The sequence below is a fragment of the Microchirus variegatus genome (genome assembly GCF_963457635.1).
Source record: "Microchirus variegatus genome assembly, chromosome: 8".
NCBI classification, from domain to species: domain Eukaryota; kingdom Metazoa; phylum Chordata; class Actinopteri; order Pleuronectiformes; family Soleidae; genus Microchirus; species Microchirus variegatus.
Window position 1 is genome coordinate 7157024 of NC_139809.1, and position 19003 is coordinate 7176026.

The 19003-nt window shown below is 41.1% G+C and overlaps 2 protein-coding genes across 2 annotated transcripts; both read left to right on the plus strand.

Annotated features, from left to right (window-relative positions):
* The first annotated feature begins 33 nt into the window (after nucleotides 1–33).
* LOC310931297 (uncharacterized protein) lies at nucleotides 34–5083 on the plus strand. Its single transcript, XM_083894423.1, has 6 exons — nucleotides 34–2823; nucleotides 3323–3445; nucleotides 3528–3681; nucleotides 3779–3884; nucleotides 4509–4690; nucleotides 4819–5083. The coding sequence occupies exons 1-6, from the start codon at nucleotides 124–126 to the stop codon at nucleotides 4938–4940; spliced, it is 3387 nt and encodes a 1128-aa protein (XP_083750549.1). The 5' UTR covers nucleotides 34–123; the 3' UTR covers nucleotides 4941–5083.
* Nucleotides 5084–7584: 2501 nt separating this feature from the next.
* Nucleotides 7585–16981, plus strand: taf3 (TAF3 RNA polymerase II, TATA box binding protein (TBP)-associated facto). The gene is made up of 7 exons (XM_083893105.1): nucleotides 7585–7912; nucleotides 8861–9103; nucleotides 9805–11624; nucleotides 11704–11786; nucleotides 13377–13647; nucleotides 14192–14298; nucleotides 15147–16981. Exons 1-7 carry the CDS (start codon nucleotides 7747–7749, stop codon nucleotides 15259–15261), a joined length of 2805 nt encoding a protein of 934 aa, XP_083749231.1. The 5' UTR covers nucleotides 7585–7746; the 3' UTR covers nucleotides 15262–16981.
* The last annotated feature ends 2022 nt before the right edge of the window (nucleotides 16982–19003 follow it).

Genomic DNA, 19003 nt, shown 5'->3' on the forward strand with positions numbered 1-19003 from the left:
GCGTCACCTACCCCGACAGAAGATAATTTGGATGTTTGGTCAGAACATGAAGGAAAGCTGATTATAGATGAAGATGAATTTGGAAGAGATGAGCTTGATGAAAAAGATGTTTGCATTCCAGCGATGGAAATTATCAACGAGCAGAATGATCAGCCATTACCCATGTTGCATGACGGCCCAGATTCTGTTGAGAAGGGTGGTTCAAAAGATTGTAGTCGCCAAACACTAATTCATGAACAAGCACCTCAAGCAGAAGATTCCTGCCATGATTTAAACTTGGGAAAGAGTGCATTGACAGATAAACATGCCATTTCAGAAAAAGCCGCTCATATACCTTATGGAACAGAATGCATTAACAAGGACGCTGCAGTTGTGGAAACCCCTGAAATGGATCATTGTTTGAAGGAGGAGGATCATCATGAGAAGGTGGCAATACCAGTTGCTGACGAGAGCTATAGTTCTTTGGATGGGTCTTGTGTAACTGAGTCATTTCCCCTGAAAAAGGACTGCTTGGAAACAGGAAGCAAAGACATGGTAGTGCAATTCAATTCTGGTCTCTGTACTGATGACCATGGAGTTGAGGAAACAAAATCAGTTGTGATGCAGGGAACCGATGACAACACGGCTCAAGAAAAATCATCTCACCACCACTCTCCTTCACCACAATATGAGGTTATGAAGAAGTGTGAAGAGGCATTGACCAAAGAAACATGTGTGGAAATGGACAAAACAAATGAGCAAATGGGAATAAGTTCAAGCACGGTTGTCTTTGCACTTAGTGGTAGAAATGTGGTACCCACCACACACACACAAGACAAAACTGAAGATGTACAATGTCAGAAAGGAATACCTTTTATTAGTGATGCTGTCGACCCTAACCTGCTGACTGAGATAGGAAAAACACCTGACCTTTATAGCAGGGGGGACAAATTGTATGCTGATAAAATATCTCCCCTTCATGTTAGTGAAACTAACCAACAAGTAGTCTTTGGAAGTGAGTCTGATGAAAGGTCCCCAACCCCAACTTTGGATGAGAAGCCACTACAGTCCATACCTGGTCCTACGTCTGATGGCATTATTGCAAAAATCAATGAAAACACTTCTCCAAGACAGCTCGACATGGGCTCAAAACCTACAGAAGATAAGATGCTAGCTAAGCAAAAACTTTGTCAAAAGTCCAGATTGGATTGTGATCCCGGTCCTCGTTACAGTCGAGATGCTGATCTTGAGTTAAGAACCCTACGAGTTCTCAAGTTCCTCGCCGCATCAAACCATGTCAACAACGCCTCCCTGGTAGAAACAGCTGATAATAAAAACGGTCTTGATCAAAACCCTAACCTTACACCCATACCCGCTGGTTTAGATCCAAGCCACACTTCAGGGAACTTGAAGAACAAGAAGATTTTGTATTTAAAACCAGCTGTGGTGTCAGGCTCCAACTCACAAGAACTACACAGAGATTCATCAGATCACTTTATCACAGCACCTCTCAAACAGGAAGTGCTTGGTGTACAGTTGCAGTTTGACAAAATGTCTCTTCCTCAAGAAAAAGTTGAGGTCTCCTCTACAGGGCAAGGTACTTCTAATTTCTCTAGATCCTCTACCGAGTGTTTGCAAGCCAAGAAAGCAAATGTCCCAGACAGGTATAAAACATCACAGTCCGCATCAAATCATGAATCTTTTTCACACAGTGGATGTACCATTGTGGCTGTCAAACCCTCTATGAGTGATGAAAGTCTAGCAGACCGCATCGCCAAAGATGAACATACCGAATACCCTGCAGTGACCAACACTATACCCATCACCATGCCATTGGAACCAAATGATAAGCAAGAATCGCACAAGTCTTCCTCCAGAAGCAGTCACCTGTCAAATATCAACAGCATTAAAGCCAACTTGTATAAGAACCCACTTTTAGATCATTCATATCAGTACAGAGAACGGAACACAAGGAAATCAAGGCAATCACTTGAATCAGCAAAAAAGGGACACCGTCGTTTCTTAACACGTAGTCGACTTGAGAATGATGGGAAAACAAGTAAAGACGACGTTGAGATGAAACTCAAAGACGGCTCCAAAGCATCAACATCAACTGTGGCTGCCAATGACACCAGTGCTATAGAGGACAGTCTCATTAAAGAACCTCAAACTTCCCTCATATGTACAGTGTTTAACACTGACCGGAAGAGTTCACATTCTTTCCTGGAGCAGGTTTCCAAGAGATGCCTGCAAGAAGACCTCACACAAGCATCAATTGAACAGGAGCATCTCATCTTCTCAGAAAAAATGAAGCAGCTTTTGAAAAGGAAGAAGAGGAGAACCACAGACCAACAGGACACACATGACCATTTGAATGTGTCTCATCCTAGTCCAGTGACGATACGGTTTTCTAGTCTAGAAGATCAGGAGGATTCGCTGGATCTCATAGATGCTCCGTTACTTGCTGGACAAAAAATCAATGTAGACATGTCCAACAAAACAGACATGGCAGACTCCACAAAAGAAAAAGAATTACCTCCTGAAATGGACAACTTGAAAGAACATGGTGAACTTTCTGGTGTGACTTCAAAATGTGCGAGGTCATATGAAGCAATGATGGATGAAGTTTGTTCTGCCAAGAAGGCCCAGTCCACACCCAAGCACCACAGAAACGACAAACATGTGGAACCAAGTCATCATTTTGACATCTGTGATCAAATGAAACGGAAGATGGACGAGAGCTTTCGAAACGATCTCAATTCAGTTGTGAAGAAATCCCTGAAAACAAAGTACAGATTTTACATGCTGGAGACATCTGACGACGACCTCTTTAAGGAAACGAAGGTAAGATACATTTTTTTTTTTAGAGTTTTTATTAACTTTCCAGCAATATTCTGTCGGTTGTCTGCATTCCTGAAGCTGTTGAATGGTTATAACATACTTTACCAGTACAAAAGTTGCCTTTAACGTAGCTTACTTCTTAATAGAAAAGTGGTTTAGACATCAGATTTCTAGGTTTAGACTTCAGATAATCAACTGTTAGATAATATATTTGGTAATTTGTATAATTAATTTCATAGTAATTTTGTGTCATTAACAATGATTCCCTACATTAATCTTTACTTGTTGTATTTGTTTCCATTGCACTTATTTAATTTGATAATGGTAAATCGATTGAAAGTGTATCGATATTTCAAGATTTTTTTTTTCAATTTTTTAAATCCGTTTTCTGTTTTGCCATTCATTTTAAAAGTGCAAACTTATGAAATCACTGACATTTGTCAGTTTGAGTAATTTCATCACATGTTTTCTGAGAATGTGTATTTCCTATTTCTTTCAACAGGCACAGATGGAGTCTGAAGGCCATACTGCCATTGAGCCCACGGAGTTTTTCCATGGTCAGAATAGTTCTTCATCCCTACTCATCATCCTCAGGAATGAAGACATTGCAGAGCACATCTCCAAGGTAACAGCTCATCTGCTGCAGACGATTATAACGGGCCTTTTTGCAATAGAAAATCATCAATCTATGCTCTCTGATATCCAAGGTTCCATATTTGCTCGAGTTGAAGAAGACACCAGGTGTGCAGTTTGCTGGAATTGATGAACCAGATGACGTTGTGAATCTCACGCACCAGGAGCTCTTCACGCAGGGTGGTTTTATCATGTTTGACAGAGCAGCATTCGGGGACATCAGTCTTTGTATGTGGACCTTTTTGTTGGATAAAATTGTATTATTTCAACAGCTCATATTCCATCCAAGTGCCACTCACGATCTCATCTTTGTATGGATTTGTAGGCGACATGAAAAAATGCTCAGAAATCTTGCATGAGCTAAGCAAAACGGGGAAGTGGAAGTGGATGGTACACTACAGAGACAGTCGGCGGCTGAAAGAAAATGCCAGGTAGGGGCAACTTGAGAAAAAAATAACTTTCTCTCACTTCCCAGTACGACAGGATGCAGCTGGTCTGAGAGTCTGGGAGTTTAAACACGAGGGAATAGTAACAAACAACACAGACATTTTATTTTTAGTTTTATTGTTGTTTTCCTTGTGTATATGCGTTTAAAAAGTAATAAATGACATGTATTTTGAGATTCATAGGATGCAGTTTCTAACATAAATTGTAAACATTCAGAATGACCGGCCTGTCTCCTACAGTGACGGGGAACAATCCTTATGTTGCCAATTCTGAGCCTGAAATGCAAGTCCAGTCAAGTTTTGGTCTGGATACTCCGTGTTTGTAGGAAAACAAATTCATTGATTGATATATTGTTTTTGCGAAGTATTGCCTATATGACCAGAAAAGTAATTTAACTTGAACTTTGAGTCCATCTCAACATATTGGACCCAAAACACCAATCCAGGACTCCTTAAATTTAAAAAGCCAATCTCACCAATGAGCTTGAGTGAATGTTATGTCGTAATACCTGTGTAATTGTGTTCAATGTAAATCTCTCAGTGTTTGGCTGATGCGGTTTAAAATCTGCTCTTTTGACTCGACATTACGTTTTCTTCTTCCACGTGCAGGCTGAGTGCAGACGCAAAAGAGAAGCAGTTCTTCTTAAACTCTTGCCGAGACGCTGGGATACTGGAGGTGTTGCCTTACCACGAGTGTGACGCCATGTCAAGACATCAGCCTGACTACCTCACATGTTTGGGTCGCTTGCAGGTCCATAACATATCAGCCCGCTACCCTGTTTTTATCACAGGTGAGGTTCAAATTACGCTAATGTTTTCACAGGAAGTGTTAATAACGTTTGCTCCTTGTCAGAGTTAATCTGCGTCTCAGTTATCCTCTATTACCGAAAGGATTAATGTGTTTTTCTTGTTCTGACAGATACGACTACAGATGGTATATTTGGGAGAAATGGGATTTTCACTCTGACGGTTAAGTCTTTCCTGACAAATTCCTCAAGTGAAGCATTTCTATTCTCACTGGAAAAGAAATCCAATGGTTGATTCAGCACACAGCCATTACAAGACTCAGTGGATGTGAGGACAAAACTGCCCAGACATTAAACACACACCAGTCTCACTTATTTATGCCTGATGATGTCGACAGCAATAATTAATAATATGTTATAACATGTTTTACATCTTGTTTCTTTATAGACGCGGTTATCATTAAGTTTATGATGCCATGAATGCATTGGCAGCTTTCTTGTGCATAGTGTATTTATTTTGTATTAAATTCATTCAGTTGTTTTGTAATGTTTAAAATCTTTGTTAATCTGTCATGCAGTTTATAATCTGACTCTATACAAGTGCAACACAATCGTTTATAGTGTAATGCTTGATAGTAATGTTTTCTTTGTGATATTTTGTAAACTTTGCAATGCTTTGTTTCCGGTCCTTACAACAAAGTGAAGTTTGTCAGTTCTTAATGATGTGTTACATTTTTACAGTCGCTAGTGTGTATATACTGTGAAGGTTTTTGTCTGGGATTTTTAACTCATGGCCAAGCAAGACAAACACAACTAAATAATGAATATTTTGGATTGTGTTAAAAATCTTTAAGCATACATTTTTGTAGCGCACAAATGAGAGTTCAGAGAATAAAGAGATTTCTGTTTTACTTTTAAGAAAATGATGAGCATCTCACAATCTTTCTGTGGTGCCATAAAACGATTGTATGCTGTATCTTTATCACCTCAACTGTTCCATGGGGACTAAATGTAAGTGCGATTTTTAGCTCTTGTATGAATTACGATCTTTATCGAGTTTGGGAACCACAAGCTAAGTAACAGGCTTTCAAAACATGGACACAGACGTGAGTGGCTGCATTAGTCCTTGCATCCAACTGTTACACACTGGTGTCACCAAAGAGTAATATTTATGAGCTTGTAATGTTTAAATGAGGATAGACTACAATGGAAAACTGTGTGCCTAAGTTCCACCAGAAGAGGGCGTCCTCTCATTTTACTTACTGAGAGGAAGTAAAATGTCTTTCACAACAGTGGCTGCGGGCATTTACAGCAAAGGCGAAGACTTTGCTGTAAAAAAAGAAATGACTGATTGTCATTTGACACAGTGAGCAATTGCTGAAGGAAACGATGATCGTGAATCTTGAACAGAGGGAAAAATAAAGCATTGACAGCCTGACGGATGCAGACAACTCCTCGACCCCAGGATTACTGTTTGATTTGATAAAAGATTAATATTTTTTTTAACAGAACGTCTCTGGGAGACTTCAAACTGCTTTGTCTCCTCTATATACCTCAATCCTCCTGTTAAAATTAAATAAAAATACTTTTTAAAACAATTCCCGTCTACCCATGTAGTGCTTTAGATTCAATATGTATAAAAACAACTGTGCATTTTGTGGCCTGGACATTGAAAAGTTTAATCTTGCCTGCGGTTTTTGTAAATCATTTGAAAAATCCATAAATCCATAATGATATAATATAATAATATAATAGTAATATAATGACTGGTAAAATAAGCCATAAAAACAATGTTTTCATGAATGTAGATTTATTAATATCAGTTAACAGATACTCTAGGTCACACCATAGCTACACCTTGCAGTGCACCCTGCTTTATTCATTATAATAATAATAATAATATATTATAAGAAGATCGTTGTTTGTATAGCCTTTGTTGAAGCTTTTATTGCCAATCTACCTCTAAATGAGACCATATATGATCAAATATCGAACGTGTCAGGTATGGCAACAGGAAGAATTGGTTATCATAATGAATTGTTATCAATGTGATGCTTTAGAGACATGTATTTTGGCCAATAATCCTGTAGTTGATTTTATGAAAGAGGCCTCAGTCCAAATCTAGATGTCAGACTGCTACCTCTCCCATATGGAGTATGAAAAATGCCTAAATTAAATAAATACATAAATAAATGTGTCATGAATTACTCCCAAGTGTAAGAAATAAACACTCTATCAGAACTCTTCATTTTCCGCTCTCTCTGTCTGTTGTTTTTATGCTTAAACTTAAAAATGCAAAGCACGTCTGCTTGGGCTGCTATAGAAACATGACCGCCTTGACAAGGCCTAAAGTATTTATAAAACCTCTATCTAAGCTAACGAATAACACACTATTTTTTTCTTTTCTTTTTTTTATACAAAAAAAGTGTGCAAGAATTCAACTATTTATGATGCAAAACTACATAGGTTGTATTTTCCATTTCTGCCATTTCATGCCCTATCCCTTTGCACAGTACTAAATATAAACACTTAATACAACCCTTGTATTAGTGTAAATGAATGTATAAATACAATATTTTCTGAATATAAAAAAGGTTTGGTTGGTTGGTGGTGTTTCACACCACAACTTTTACAACTGCCTTCTTCTGGAAAAATAAAATAAAAGTGTTTTTCTGCGCACCGTCGGACGGTGATGAAGCGCTCGAACACAGCAGCGCTGAGCTTCAAGCACATCCGGCTGCAGCGCTCACGACACGCCCTCCGCTTACGACATGTCGCCTCGTGACTGTTGGGATCAAGGGTTGGGATGGTGTAGGGGGCGTGTCGTGAGCGCTACAGGGCTGCAGTCTGACCCTTCTCCTGAGTGGACGAGCCTGGCCTAGTGCGCATGCGCAGGTTCAATATCGGGGATGGGTCTATCGATGGAATCAAGATGGCGACTCTGGCAAAAGCGCCAATATATTTACTGAAGTAGATGTCTAAATTTAACCGCGTAGGCCGGTTTTCTCCAGCCCCTCGGGGGTTTGTGAAAAATGAAGACTGGGACCATGCTCAGGAAGAGGAATTTTGACTGGGTTTAATACCGAAACTTAGTCAGCGAGATGTGCGAGAGCTATGCCCGCTCGCTGCTGCGTGTGTCGGTGGCGCAGATCTGCCAGGCTCTGGGCTGGGATGCCGTACAGCTCACTGCCTGCGATCTGCTGTCCGATGTGTTGCAGCGATATATCCTGCAGATGGCCAGGGTCTGCCACCGGTACACCGAGCTCTGTAAGTACTTCATGTGCCGCCTCGATTCGTTTTGAACCTGTAAACCTGAAGTAAGTCGATCACGTTGTTGTTGACTGGCTCTGTAGCTGGCGCCCCCTACCTAGCAAAGGCTGATGTGTCAAAAAGTACAGTGGCTACAAAGCTAATCGGCTTTTTTTTTTTCCCTTTCTGTTTTTTTTGGGGTTTTCATACTGTCACTGAAATGTTGTCCATCTGTGGACAACATGGTGTTTGTAGGTGTGTGTGAGTTAGCAGTTTGCTGTGTTATCTGTAAATGAGTCACTTTTAGTGTGAAACCTGTTGAGCATGATTAGCTTTAGCTTGCATGTCAACAACAGTCAGGGAACCTCTTTGCACGAGCAGCGATCAAACCTTTGCTCACAGGTTATCGTCAGATCCTAATCTGAGGTATAACTCGGGCTGAACGAAGAATGGTCTTTTAAAATGACAATTGCAATTTGCAGCCTTTGCAATAATCGGTTAGCAAAGGTTGCTATGTATAATATACAGTGTGCAGTATGGTTAGAACATCGAAAGATTGGTTCATTATTTGATTGTGTCTCGTGGTAATGTTCCATTATATTTTAAATCTACATTAAGTAGCAGTGAACAACAGAATCGCATGATAGGGCTGCATGGCATTAGAAAAACATGCAGTATGCCATAACATTGTTAAATATTGCACTGGTGACATTAATAAATGATATAAGATGTGTTTATGTATTTATACTCTGGACACCTATGTAGACACTGAGAAATAATACATTTAACACTTAACATTCAACATCTTAGAAAAATATTTAAATTGATAATGAACTAATACAAAATTAGTACAATCTCTTTTCACTTCTCTGCCCATCAAAGAGCTGGAGGATAAGGATGTTCCAGTATGATCAGTATCAGTATCTAGATATTTTCCCTGACTTGACTGGCCTGTTTTGATTTCAGATGGAAGGACAGATCCTGTCCTGGACGATGTCAGCCAGGCCTTCAAGCTGCTGGGTGTGAGTCTGAGTGAACTGGAGGACTATGTGCACAACCTGGAGCCCGTGACTTTTGCCCATCAAACGCCACTCTTTCCTGTTAGCAAAAACAATGTCCTGCAGTTTCCACAGCCTGGAGCCCGAGATGCAGAGGAAAGGAAGGACTACATTCCACATCACATGCCACCCCTGGTCTCCTTACAAGAAGGTCAGATCTCAAAACATTTGATAACAGAGTGATAAGGTCTAAAATCACAAAAATCATCCCGATAAAAAGTTTTCAAGTTAATAGATATCAATAATTATCATGATAAACACCACATAATGAAAGATTGAGTTTTGCTACGTCATGAAAGTTGCAGTAACCTGTCAGTTGTGGTTCTTTGGAGGTCATAATATGTTATATCTTAAAGTGTGTGCAAAGCTTAAACGTGATATCGATATATATATCTATATATATATTGAACCGTTGTTAAAGTGCTGTTAACACAAATAATGTTGTGAGTTATTAAGTTATAGAGAGCCCGACCACCACATTTGTGTGTGAGTGTGTATTCAGCGTTTTTTGGATTGTTTGTTTGTCCTCCAATATAATATATATAATAAATATATCTCGCTGAAGTTATGAAGTTTATCAAACGTTGATAACGGCTGCTATCAGTTTTTGTTGTTGTTTCCAATATTTTGATTAGCATGCTTGTTTAGAAGCATCTCATTAGCCAGCAACACAAACTACACTCTTCTTAACAATACAATCACACTTTATGAAAATTAGTTTATGATGGATTCCCCTCTTATAATATTTGGCAGCTGCATGTGTAAAATCTTAGCTTTGGTTTGATGGTAGTGTTGTGTTAAAACAGATGCTGTGCTTATACTAAAGAAATTTTATGTTGCTTCCCTCTCCAGAAGAAGAGGAGGAGGAGGTCCTTCCTGACATGGGCACTTCAGCTGAAGCAATGCAGGTGGAACTGGAAGAGGATGAGGAGGAGCTTGAAGACGACGAGGCGGTCAACGATGAGAACAATCCACTGAAAAGGCACCTGGACAGTCCAGATGCAGCTATTGGCATGATGCCTACTTCCAAGAGACCACGCATGTACCCGGGCCTCAGCCCAGAATGGGGGGTTGAGCCCCGCGAGCCGCTCACTTCTCTCAACCCGCAACGTGTTCCCCCAGGCATACTGCCCTCTCATGATAGCCTCGACCCCCTGTCGCCTGAGTCTCCCACTGGAGCCCTGCCTTCCTTCAGACCTCAGCTGGTAGTACCAAAACACCCTGAGCAAAAGGGCCTCACCACCCCAGGGAGGAAGCCTAAAGTCTCATCTCCTGGCAGACAAAGGACTAAGTCCCCTAAAGGGGTCATTCCTGTTCCGGTGGGTAGCAGTCCCATCCATTCTCCAAATCCGTCTAAGGAAAGGAAGAAATCACCTGGCAGAACTAAGAGTCCTAAGAGTCCCAAGAGCCCAAAGATGGGTTCAGTCAAAGCATCTCAACCGCCAAGCAAGACAGAGAGTATGCACAAGCTACCGCTGTCTGCGATCAGTGAGAGGATGGGCAAAGAGAACATCCATATGCGTCAAAATATAGAGGACAGGGCATTAGCTGAAGGTGCCTTCAAGAAACTAGAGCCTGATAACACAGCTATAGATGACTCCATTGATGCTGTGATAGCCAGAGCTTGTGCAGAGCGGGAGCCCGATCCTTTTGCTTTCTCATCAGGTTCTGAATCAGATAGCAATGGATTCTCCAGCCCCAGGAGACTGACCATCATGGAGCCATCCACACCTAAAAACCTGAGTGGGGCCAGCAACTTTTTGAAAGACACATCAACACCTCTTCACCTACAGGCACACATAGGCCCAGGAAACTGGACTATGGACGATTCAATCAATGAGGTTATCCGAAAGGTCAACCAGGGGGGTCCGTCTGCACCCCCACCAAGCCAGGGAGGATATATCTCATCAGGATCGGCCTCACCACCTACACCAGAACCTTTGCTCAAGGTGTTTGAGGAGAAGAATAAGCTTGTGTCATCTGTAGAGGTCAAGAAAAAGCTGAAAAAGGAGCTTAAAACTAAAATGAAGAAGAAAGATAAAGACAAGCAGAAAGACAAAGATCGTGAAAAGGACAAGGGCAAGGTAAAAGAGAAGAATAAAGATAAGAATAAGGATAAAAACAAGGAGTTTTCCAAAGAGATCAAGATGCCCTGGAAGGATTTTGGAATCAAGGATGATGAGCACTTTGTTCAGAGAGACCTGAGTCTTCCTGAGGGGTCCATCAAGATAAAGTCCAGAGATGGAGATGTCCCTAAAAAAGAGAAGGAAAAGCACAAAAAGAAGGACAAAGAAAAAAATAAGAAGGACAAAGATAAGAAGGAGAAGAATAAAGACCGAAACAAGGACGACAGGCAGAAACAGTCTGCGCTTGCTCCTTTTGCTCTGGCTGAAATCCCACCCCTGTTTAGCCCGTCAGCTTGCCTTCGCATGCCCACCATACTTCCTCCTCTGCCCCCTATGCTCCTCCAGGAGAAAGAAGTCAAAAGCAAAGAGAAGGAGAAGAAGAAAGACAAGAAGGAGAAGAAGAAAAAGAAAGACAAGGAGAAGGATAAGGAGCGGGAAAAGGCCAAAGAAAAGGAGCGGGAGAAAGAAGAGAAGCGGAAAGAAAAGGAGAGGGAAAAGGAGAAACGGGAAAAAGAGAAGGAAAAAGAGAGAATTCGATTGGAGAAGGTAAGTTTCCTGTTTCAGTTTGACATGCTGTCTCAAGTGTGTCTCAGCTTGTCACTTACATTTATCTTTGTTTCCCCAGATAAAAGATGAAACTCCAGCTGTTTTACTGTCTCCAGTCATCCCTCGGCTGACGCTCAGAGTGGGAGCTGGCCAAGACAAAATGTAAGTAAATCTCTCAGTAATATTCCACTCATCATTGCTTTATGTAAGGTTTTCCTCGAGGCTTCCATTCCAAACTTATTTTTCTAGCACATTTAAAAACAACCGAGTTGACCAAAGTGCTGCCAAGCTACCTATAACTTGTATCAAATGTGATATCAGAGCTGTTGTCTTGTGTTTGCTTGTTTTCTTGTAGTACAGTTCCTACTTAAAATCTGATTGTTGCCTATTGTGTACCATAAAAGGTCCTCTCTAAACGTTGCATGTCCACACAGAGTTGTGTTGTCATTCTGCTCAAGTCTGCATGTCCACAATTCCAGTCATTCTAAAATGAGGGATCTCGTCAGCCCGGTGTGCCATGCCGAGCTAATCCAACATTCTGTTCCACTCCACAATAGTCAACATGTACACTCACAAATGTGTGGGCTGCATAGGTTCCACTTGTACTGTTGTGTAATCGGGGATCTATGTCTGTCTATCTTTAACCTCAGTGTGATCTTATTTTCAATCTCAGGTGAAAAAAAGACTGTACCATATTATAGCCCTGTTTCCACTAAGTGGTACAGTACAGTTTAGTTAAGTACGTCACACTTTTTCTTGTGTTTCTATCGTCAAACATTGAGAAATGTACCTCTGTTTTTGGCTCAGCTTACATTAGGCTACCAAGCACAGTAGTACAACAACTATGGGGTGGAGCTTCTAGCTGCATCGGGACTGTCCAGATGCCTCCAAAACTGTTCCATATTTCGGTAGCCCTCTCTTGGGGTACCAGAGTAATCGTACAGTATATGTGGAGCTAGACCCACGACAGTCAGCTGACTGGTCGACAGAAAATCATCATTTACGTGTGTTAGTAGTGAAAAAAACGGCTGTGTTTTTCTGTGCGGCTTTGTCTCAAACAAATCTTGCCTTGTAAACAACAGCCACATGCCAGGATCGCAAAATGCAGAACGTCCTCCGTTTCTACCCTTTAGTCGGGTTTCCATCATCGTACAGTTGGGTTTGGATATAGTACGACACTGTAACGATAAAACCCTCATCGAGGGTTGCGCTTTCGTCTTAGAACAGTACCTTTACTTGGTCGGCGGCGTGTGTGACGACATTGAACGTGACGCAACAAAACAGACTACAATGGAGGACGTCCAGCAGCTCTGCTCGGTTTGTGGCTGTTTGTTTCAACAAGATGTCAAGCTTTGTACGAGAATAGACTGTGGGCGTTGAAGAAAAACTGGTCGCAAAAAGTGACGATTTTCTGTCGCCCAATCAGTTGACTGTCGTGGGTCTAGCTCCACATATACTGTACGATTACTCTGGTACCCCAAGAGAAGGCTACCGAAATATGGAACAGTTTTGGACTGTTTACGCTGAAAAATGCTTACCGTAGGGAACTATTCCACTCGGTGGAAACACAGCTTTTGTTCACGCTATTTAAGTTGCTCACGCAGCTGCGTACATGGCTACCTAATTGACATATCCAGGCCTGCGCACATCAGGGTCAGGATGTCCTGTCCCAAACCGTACCGTGGCTAAACTGAACTGCACTGTAGCTGTACTGTAGGATGCTGACTTGTCTTTCTTTCTGTTCATGTCTAGTGTTATCAGCAAGGTGGTTCCCAATTCCGAGTCAAAGGCACCAGCCCCAAAGACCCCTGCTGCCAAGTCTGGACCCGGGAATCGCCCTCGGACACCTCCGCCTCCTCCCATGCTCGCCCCAATTGTACCCATTCTGCCTCCGCCTGCGTCTCCACTTCCGGTCGCTCCGGCTCCTCCGTCATTGCTCTCGCTGGGCCCCATGTCTTCTCCTGCCACTTCCCTCAAACCGCCAGTCCGCAGCGTAGTTACTGAGACCGTCAGTGCCTATGTGGTGAGTGCTCATTGCGGTATCAACATATAAAGTAGTGCTGTGCAAAAGGTTAACGCATGACACGGTTCCATGACAACTGACCGGAAAAAGACGCGAATGACATCATGTTTACGTGCTGCGACACTTGGAGTCCAGGCACCGTTTACCAGTTAGCTGCATTAGCTCCTTTTAGCGCACCTAGAGTGGAACTGGAGCGGTCTGTTTATTGAACGAAAAGAGCAGCGCTAAAAATAACCAGCTGTACCTGTGTACTGCGTATGTGTGCCTCTGTTTTGAAAGTTTAGCACTACTTTAGAGACTCATTTTAACAATCAGGAGTCACGTAAACACAACGGCAGGCGCGTCTTTTTCTGGTCAGTCGTCATGGAAACGTGTCATGCGTTAACGTTTGACAGCACTTATATAAAGGTTTATTAATTTCCAACTATAAATGTGTGTATTACCGGTGTGGTTCCGCTGCAAAATGTTTTTTTTTAATGTAGGAACTATTTTGTTGCTAATTGGTTTGTTTTTATTCTCTGGTTTGTGTTTGTTTCACCCTAAGATTCGAGATGAATGGGGAAACCAGATTTGGATTTGTCCTGGATGCAACAAACCTGATGACGGCAGTCCCATGATAGGATGTGATGACTGTGATGATTGGTATCATTGGTAAGCCAATTTTTTTACTTACTTTCTGGGTAATGAGCTATTTTGTGGTTTAAATAAAATATTATAGTTTAACTTGGCAAAGAATTTACTTAATATTATCATAATTTGTAGCGTAAACACACACAGAATTGCCTTTTGGGTGAGTTTTCAGTTGAGGTGACAGTTTGCTACATATTTTGAGAAGAAGAGGGGAAAAACAAAGACAGTTTTCCCTGTTCAAAAGATTGTTTTGGAAGTTTGTGTACAGACAAACTGATATGTGAATTTGGGCTAGGCAAATAGAATAGATTTGATAATAATGGAGCCTGTCATGTGTTGTATGATAGTTTGTGATAGTAATACAGTAGTTACATGTGAGTAATGCTTGATACCTAGTGCAAAACACTTTAATGTACATGTTTACAAAAGAAGCGTTAGACAAGTGTTTTAATAACACATTACAGTTTTGTTTTTTTAACATGCAGTTCTACAGTCTTTGCATTGTGTTAGGCTCAGTGTTTACTCTCTTAAGATCTGTAAATGTGGGTCATTTGCGAGAGAAAAGAACAACATGGCAAGCAAATAACTTTTAAATGTTGTAATAAACTCTAAACTAAACGCATGTACATCAGCACATTATTATTTTATTTAAAGATAAGACTGGGTTTTTTTTGTCAAACTTTCAAACTGCTTGTGTCATCTTAATTTTGGGCCAGTTGTGATGGAGTGAAGCACTTTACTTTATGTCCTGTAATAGTTTGAGATTAGTATCTGTCCTGCTACAGCCCGCCCCATCGAAATGTAAAAGTAAACGTTTGCTCAGCAGTTTCTCCTCCAGCTCGACTCACTTCTTCTGTCTGCCCCCCCAGGCCCTGTGTTGGAATCCACGCAGCGCCACCTGAGGACCAGCCGTGGTTCTGCGTTAAGTGTTCCAGCAAGAAGAAGGACAAAAAACACAAGAAAAAGAAACACAAACCACACTGAGACTATGCAACAACAAAAAAAGCACACATTTTGGACGTTTTTTTTCCAGACTGAAAGCCATCGCTGAACATTTGTGGCACTGCTGTAAAATTAAAAAGAAACGAGTTAAACATTTTTGGCTGATACTAACTTGTAATGATTTTTTTAACGACGTCAGCCGCGATGCATTGTGATTTATTAAGAAGAAATGGCTTCAACCAGCACATGATTCACCCTCTGGTTTCCTCTCGTGCACCAGTAAATTGTTTGCTTGTCCAGTTGCAGATCACAACGCTTCGGTTTGTGTGAGCTGAGGGCTAAACGGAGCAGGACTGGAGAACGGCTCACATACGTTGTCTTCATTTCTTTCCTTCGCGTCGCTTCAAAGGAATGACCACCATGTCGAACTTTCCCACAGTTCTCTGCAGTATCGTTGTACATAGTAATGATGGCACCGGATGTGCGCGCGACTGTGTGAGTGTGTGTGTGTGTGTGTGTGTGTGTATAAAAGTGTAAATACCATCATCCAAGCCAAGTGCATTTTGTCCTTAGGATTCTGAATTGTTAAATCCATATTCAGATTTTGGTTTTTAACTCTAGTCATTTTCTGTACATTTTTTAAATTTAAAGTTTGTATTTTTATTTTTTCTTCATATGGATTTGTCCCCCCCCCCCCCCGGAATTATAATGTAGCCATGCTTGTAATGTAACTAATTTCGCTGATACTTCAATATTAAAGATGAACAGTCTGTGTACTCGCAGACTTTAAGACCTAAAGCTCATTGCCATCAAAACTCTACTTACATTTTCTGCATCTTTATTTAATTCTTTTCTTGACAGACATCTCTACGTTCACTCTTTTCCCAGTCGCTGTTGGCTTGCATTTGCTTTTCAAAATAGATTGGAGATATTTTTACAAACTGATTTGTTGAATTTTCTTTGCTCTGAGAACACGTTGAACTGAACCACCTGTGGTTCCAGATTGAGCGGCAGATTGAGTAGATTTTGGTGCTTTTCTGCTAACATGTCATTCCACACTACACCTACACTCACTGGCTGCTTCTCTGGGTATTTTGTGAATCTGACAACGTGAGTAGTGAGGTCTTCCGCCGCTGTGGGCCCCTCTGGCTTCAAGGTTCGACATGTTGTGAATTGCAAAGGGTTATTCGAGTTATTGTTGCCTTTCTCTTCTTCTTTGACCTCTGGCATCGACAATGTACATGCATTTTCTCTCAGAGAACTGTTGCTCACTATTGTTGCTATTTAGTCCTTTCTGTACCGTTCTCTGTGAATCCTGGAGCCGGTTGAGTGTTAAGATCTCAGCAGTTTCTGAAACACTCGACTTGTTTTGAACCAACACCCGAGTCACTTAAACCACCTTTTTTTCTGATTGGACCTGAAACTATTTGTTTTTTCTCGATTAATCTAGTAATCATTTGGTCCAGAAAATGTTAAAGAAATGTTGATCAGTGTTTGTCACACCTGGAAAATGATGTCTTGTTTTGTCCACAAACCAAGATGATTCAGTTTTTAATGATTTCTTTGTTATCCGGGGCAAAGAAACCAGAAAATATTCACGTTTTAGAAGCTAAAACAATCGTGTTTTAATCATGAAAAAAAGCTTCAAACCGATTAATCAATTATCAAAATAGTTGACAATTAATTTAATAATGGAGGAACTGTTTCAGCTCTATTTCTGGTTTGAACGCCTGTGGGTCTTGACCAATGTGTGCACATTGATTCGCCGCATTGTGATTTGTGACGATAAGATTTGCAGTTGAACAGGTGTGTACCTAATAAAGTGGCCAGTGAGTACACAGGAGGGTTTGACAGTTACTGTGAGTCTAAAACTTGTTTTTTGAAAGTGATTTAACGCCTGTTTGTGCGACAGTTCCCCTGAACAACCACATGGTGTCATTCTTTATGCACAGTCATTGTGGCACGCTGTTGCCTACTGGTATGTATAGAAGAGCATGGTGGGGCTCATGTAACACCCCCCCCCCCCCCCCACACACACACACACACATGTATGAGGGCATGTCAAAAATGCAACAGGTGTCTTGATGGATGTGGAATCTAAATCACCAGCATGCCTGGAAAATTAAACCAGCTCTAGGCATGTCATCCTTCATTAGGAAACCTATTGATGACGGGGGAGTGCAAATAGAATATACAGCCCCTCAGAAGCCTCTGGCCTAAGACTATACAGAGAAGAATGGGTTTTAAGATCATGACCTGACACATTTGACCCGAACCTTTTGCACATATTTCAGGAAAAAGTACTTAAATGTACCACATGTAGACAAAAAAAAAAGGTTTTATTACCACTCATGTGTAACTTAATACACTGAAAACTGTGAAAGGTGCATCGGCGTTACTCTGCTGCTTTTTTGGGAACAATCAGTCCAGTCGAGGGACTGGTTGACCTCAGAAGTGCAGCTGGGAGATAATGTGGCACGTCGGGAAAGTGATTTAAAAAACCGAGTTGCAGTATTTTTAAATCGGTGTTTGGCAGAGCGGAGTGTTTTGAATGAGCCGTTGCTGACAAAGTGCTCTGAAAAGCCCATTAAAATCCGTCCAATTACCAGTTTTATTTACATTGTAAAAGGTTGAGTTTGGTATACAATTCAATAGATGAGTCCCAATGTCCTTATTTGGTGAATGCACTTGCAGTTAAACAGTTAAATGCTCTAATACGACACGTTGATTAGATGCCACTGCTATTTATAAAAACGGCGCTGAATGATTCACTTTTCAGTTTTTAACTTCACCCCTCTCACTTTGAGTGCGCGTCACACACCGCTGGCTTCTGGTGATGATCTGCACAGTGTGTGTCTATCACTCTGAATTAAAGAGGAAGTGGAAAAAGTGATGTGTGACCAGAGGAAAGGGGAAGTAAAATGGCTGCTGCCCATGCAAAATCAACTGACATTATTTCAATGTGGTGCAGCTCTTTATCATATGAAAAACATGATGCCAACGCAGGCCGTCCCCTTTACAGATTACAGGAACACAGAATGTTAAATCTGATTTGTTGTGGTGGTGGGGGGAGTGAAATAAATGCAACTAAAGTGTTTTTCTTCTTTTATTTTAGAAGCAGCGTGAGATTCTTCACTGAACAGTGTCTGATGTGAAAGGTCCTCCCTCCGTCTCCGATCACACCCGCTGGTGTCAGATCTCATACAGGCCGGGCGTATTCCTCGCATCTGTTAGACCATAAATTTGACTGTGCGGCCTTGTAGAGCTCTGACACTCAGTAAAAGTTTTATTTCTTGTAAAGGTAAAGAAACCTCATGTCCAGATGCATCTACATAACCTGTTAAACAGGAGGCTGCTATAATTCAAAATGTGTTTGTCCTTGGATGGAAATTTGATTTATAGTATTTTATTTAACTATTTTTTAACCAGATTAACCCATAACCTAGTTCAAAAGACAGATTACAAACAACAATTTAGGAATTCCAAACAGTTTGGCAGTCGTTTTGATTTGATGACATTGAAAATTCTTTCTTTTCCTCAAACCAAAATTGAACTAGAAAAGCACTCGGAGAGCGCAGACCTCCGCCAAGGCAGCTCAGCCCCTTGGACTTTTAAAATCTACTCTTAGCATTGATATTTTGGTAACATATAAAATAATCATTTAGAGGGAAAATGCTATGAAAAAGTTGTAGGCACAGTGCGCCTTGGTCAGACAGCGAGTGTAACCAGTGATAGCGTCTACGTATCACGCCCAAAACTTGTTCCTGGTCCCATTGCGGACATT

Bases quoted from the DNA above. Each gene is read 5' to 3' on its own strand.
- taf3 (XM_083893105.1), top strand. From the start codon at position 7,747: ATGTGCGAGAGCTATGCCCGCTCGCTGCTGCGTGTGTCGGTGGCGCAG. The intron at 13,648-14,191 runs GTGAGTGCTCAT...TTTCACCCTAAG, and splicing joins AGACCGTCAGTGCCTATGTG to ATTCGAGATGAATGGGGAAA. The intron at 14,299-15,146 runs GTAAGCCAATTT...CTGCCCCCCCAG, and splicing joins TGTGATGATTGGTATCATTG to GCCCTGTGTTGGAATCCACG.
- LOC310931297 (XM_083894423.1), top strand. From the start codon at position 124: ATGGAAATTATCAACGAGCAGAATGATCAGCCATTACCCATGTTGCAT. The intron at 3,682-3,778 runs GTATGTGGACCT...ATGGATTTGTAG, and splicing joins ATTCGGGGACATCAGTCTTT to GCGACATGAAAAAATGCTCA. The intron at 4,691-4,818 runs GTGAGGTTCAAA...TTGTTCTGACAG, and splicing joins CTACCCTGTTTTTATCACAG to ATACGACTACAGATGGTATA.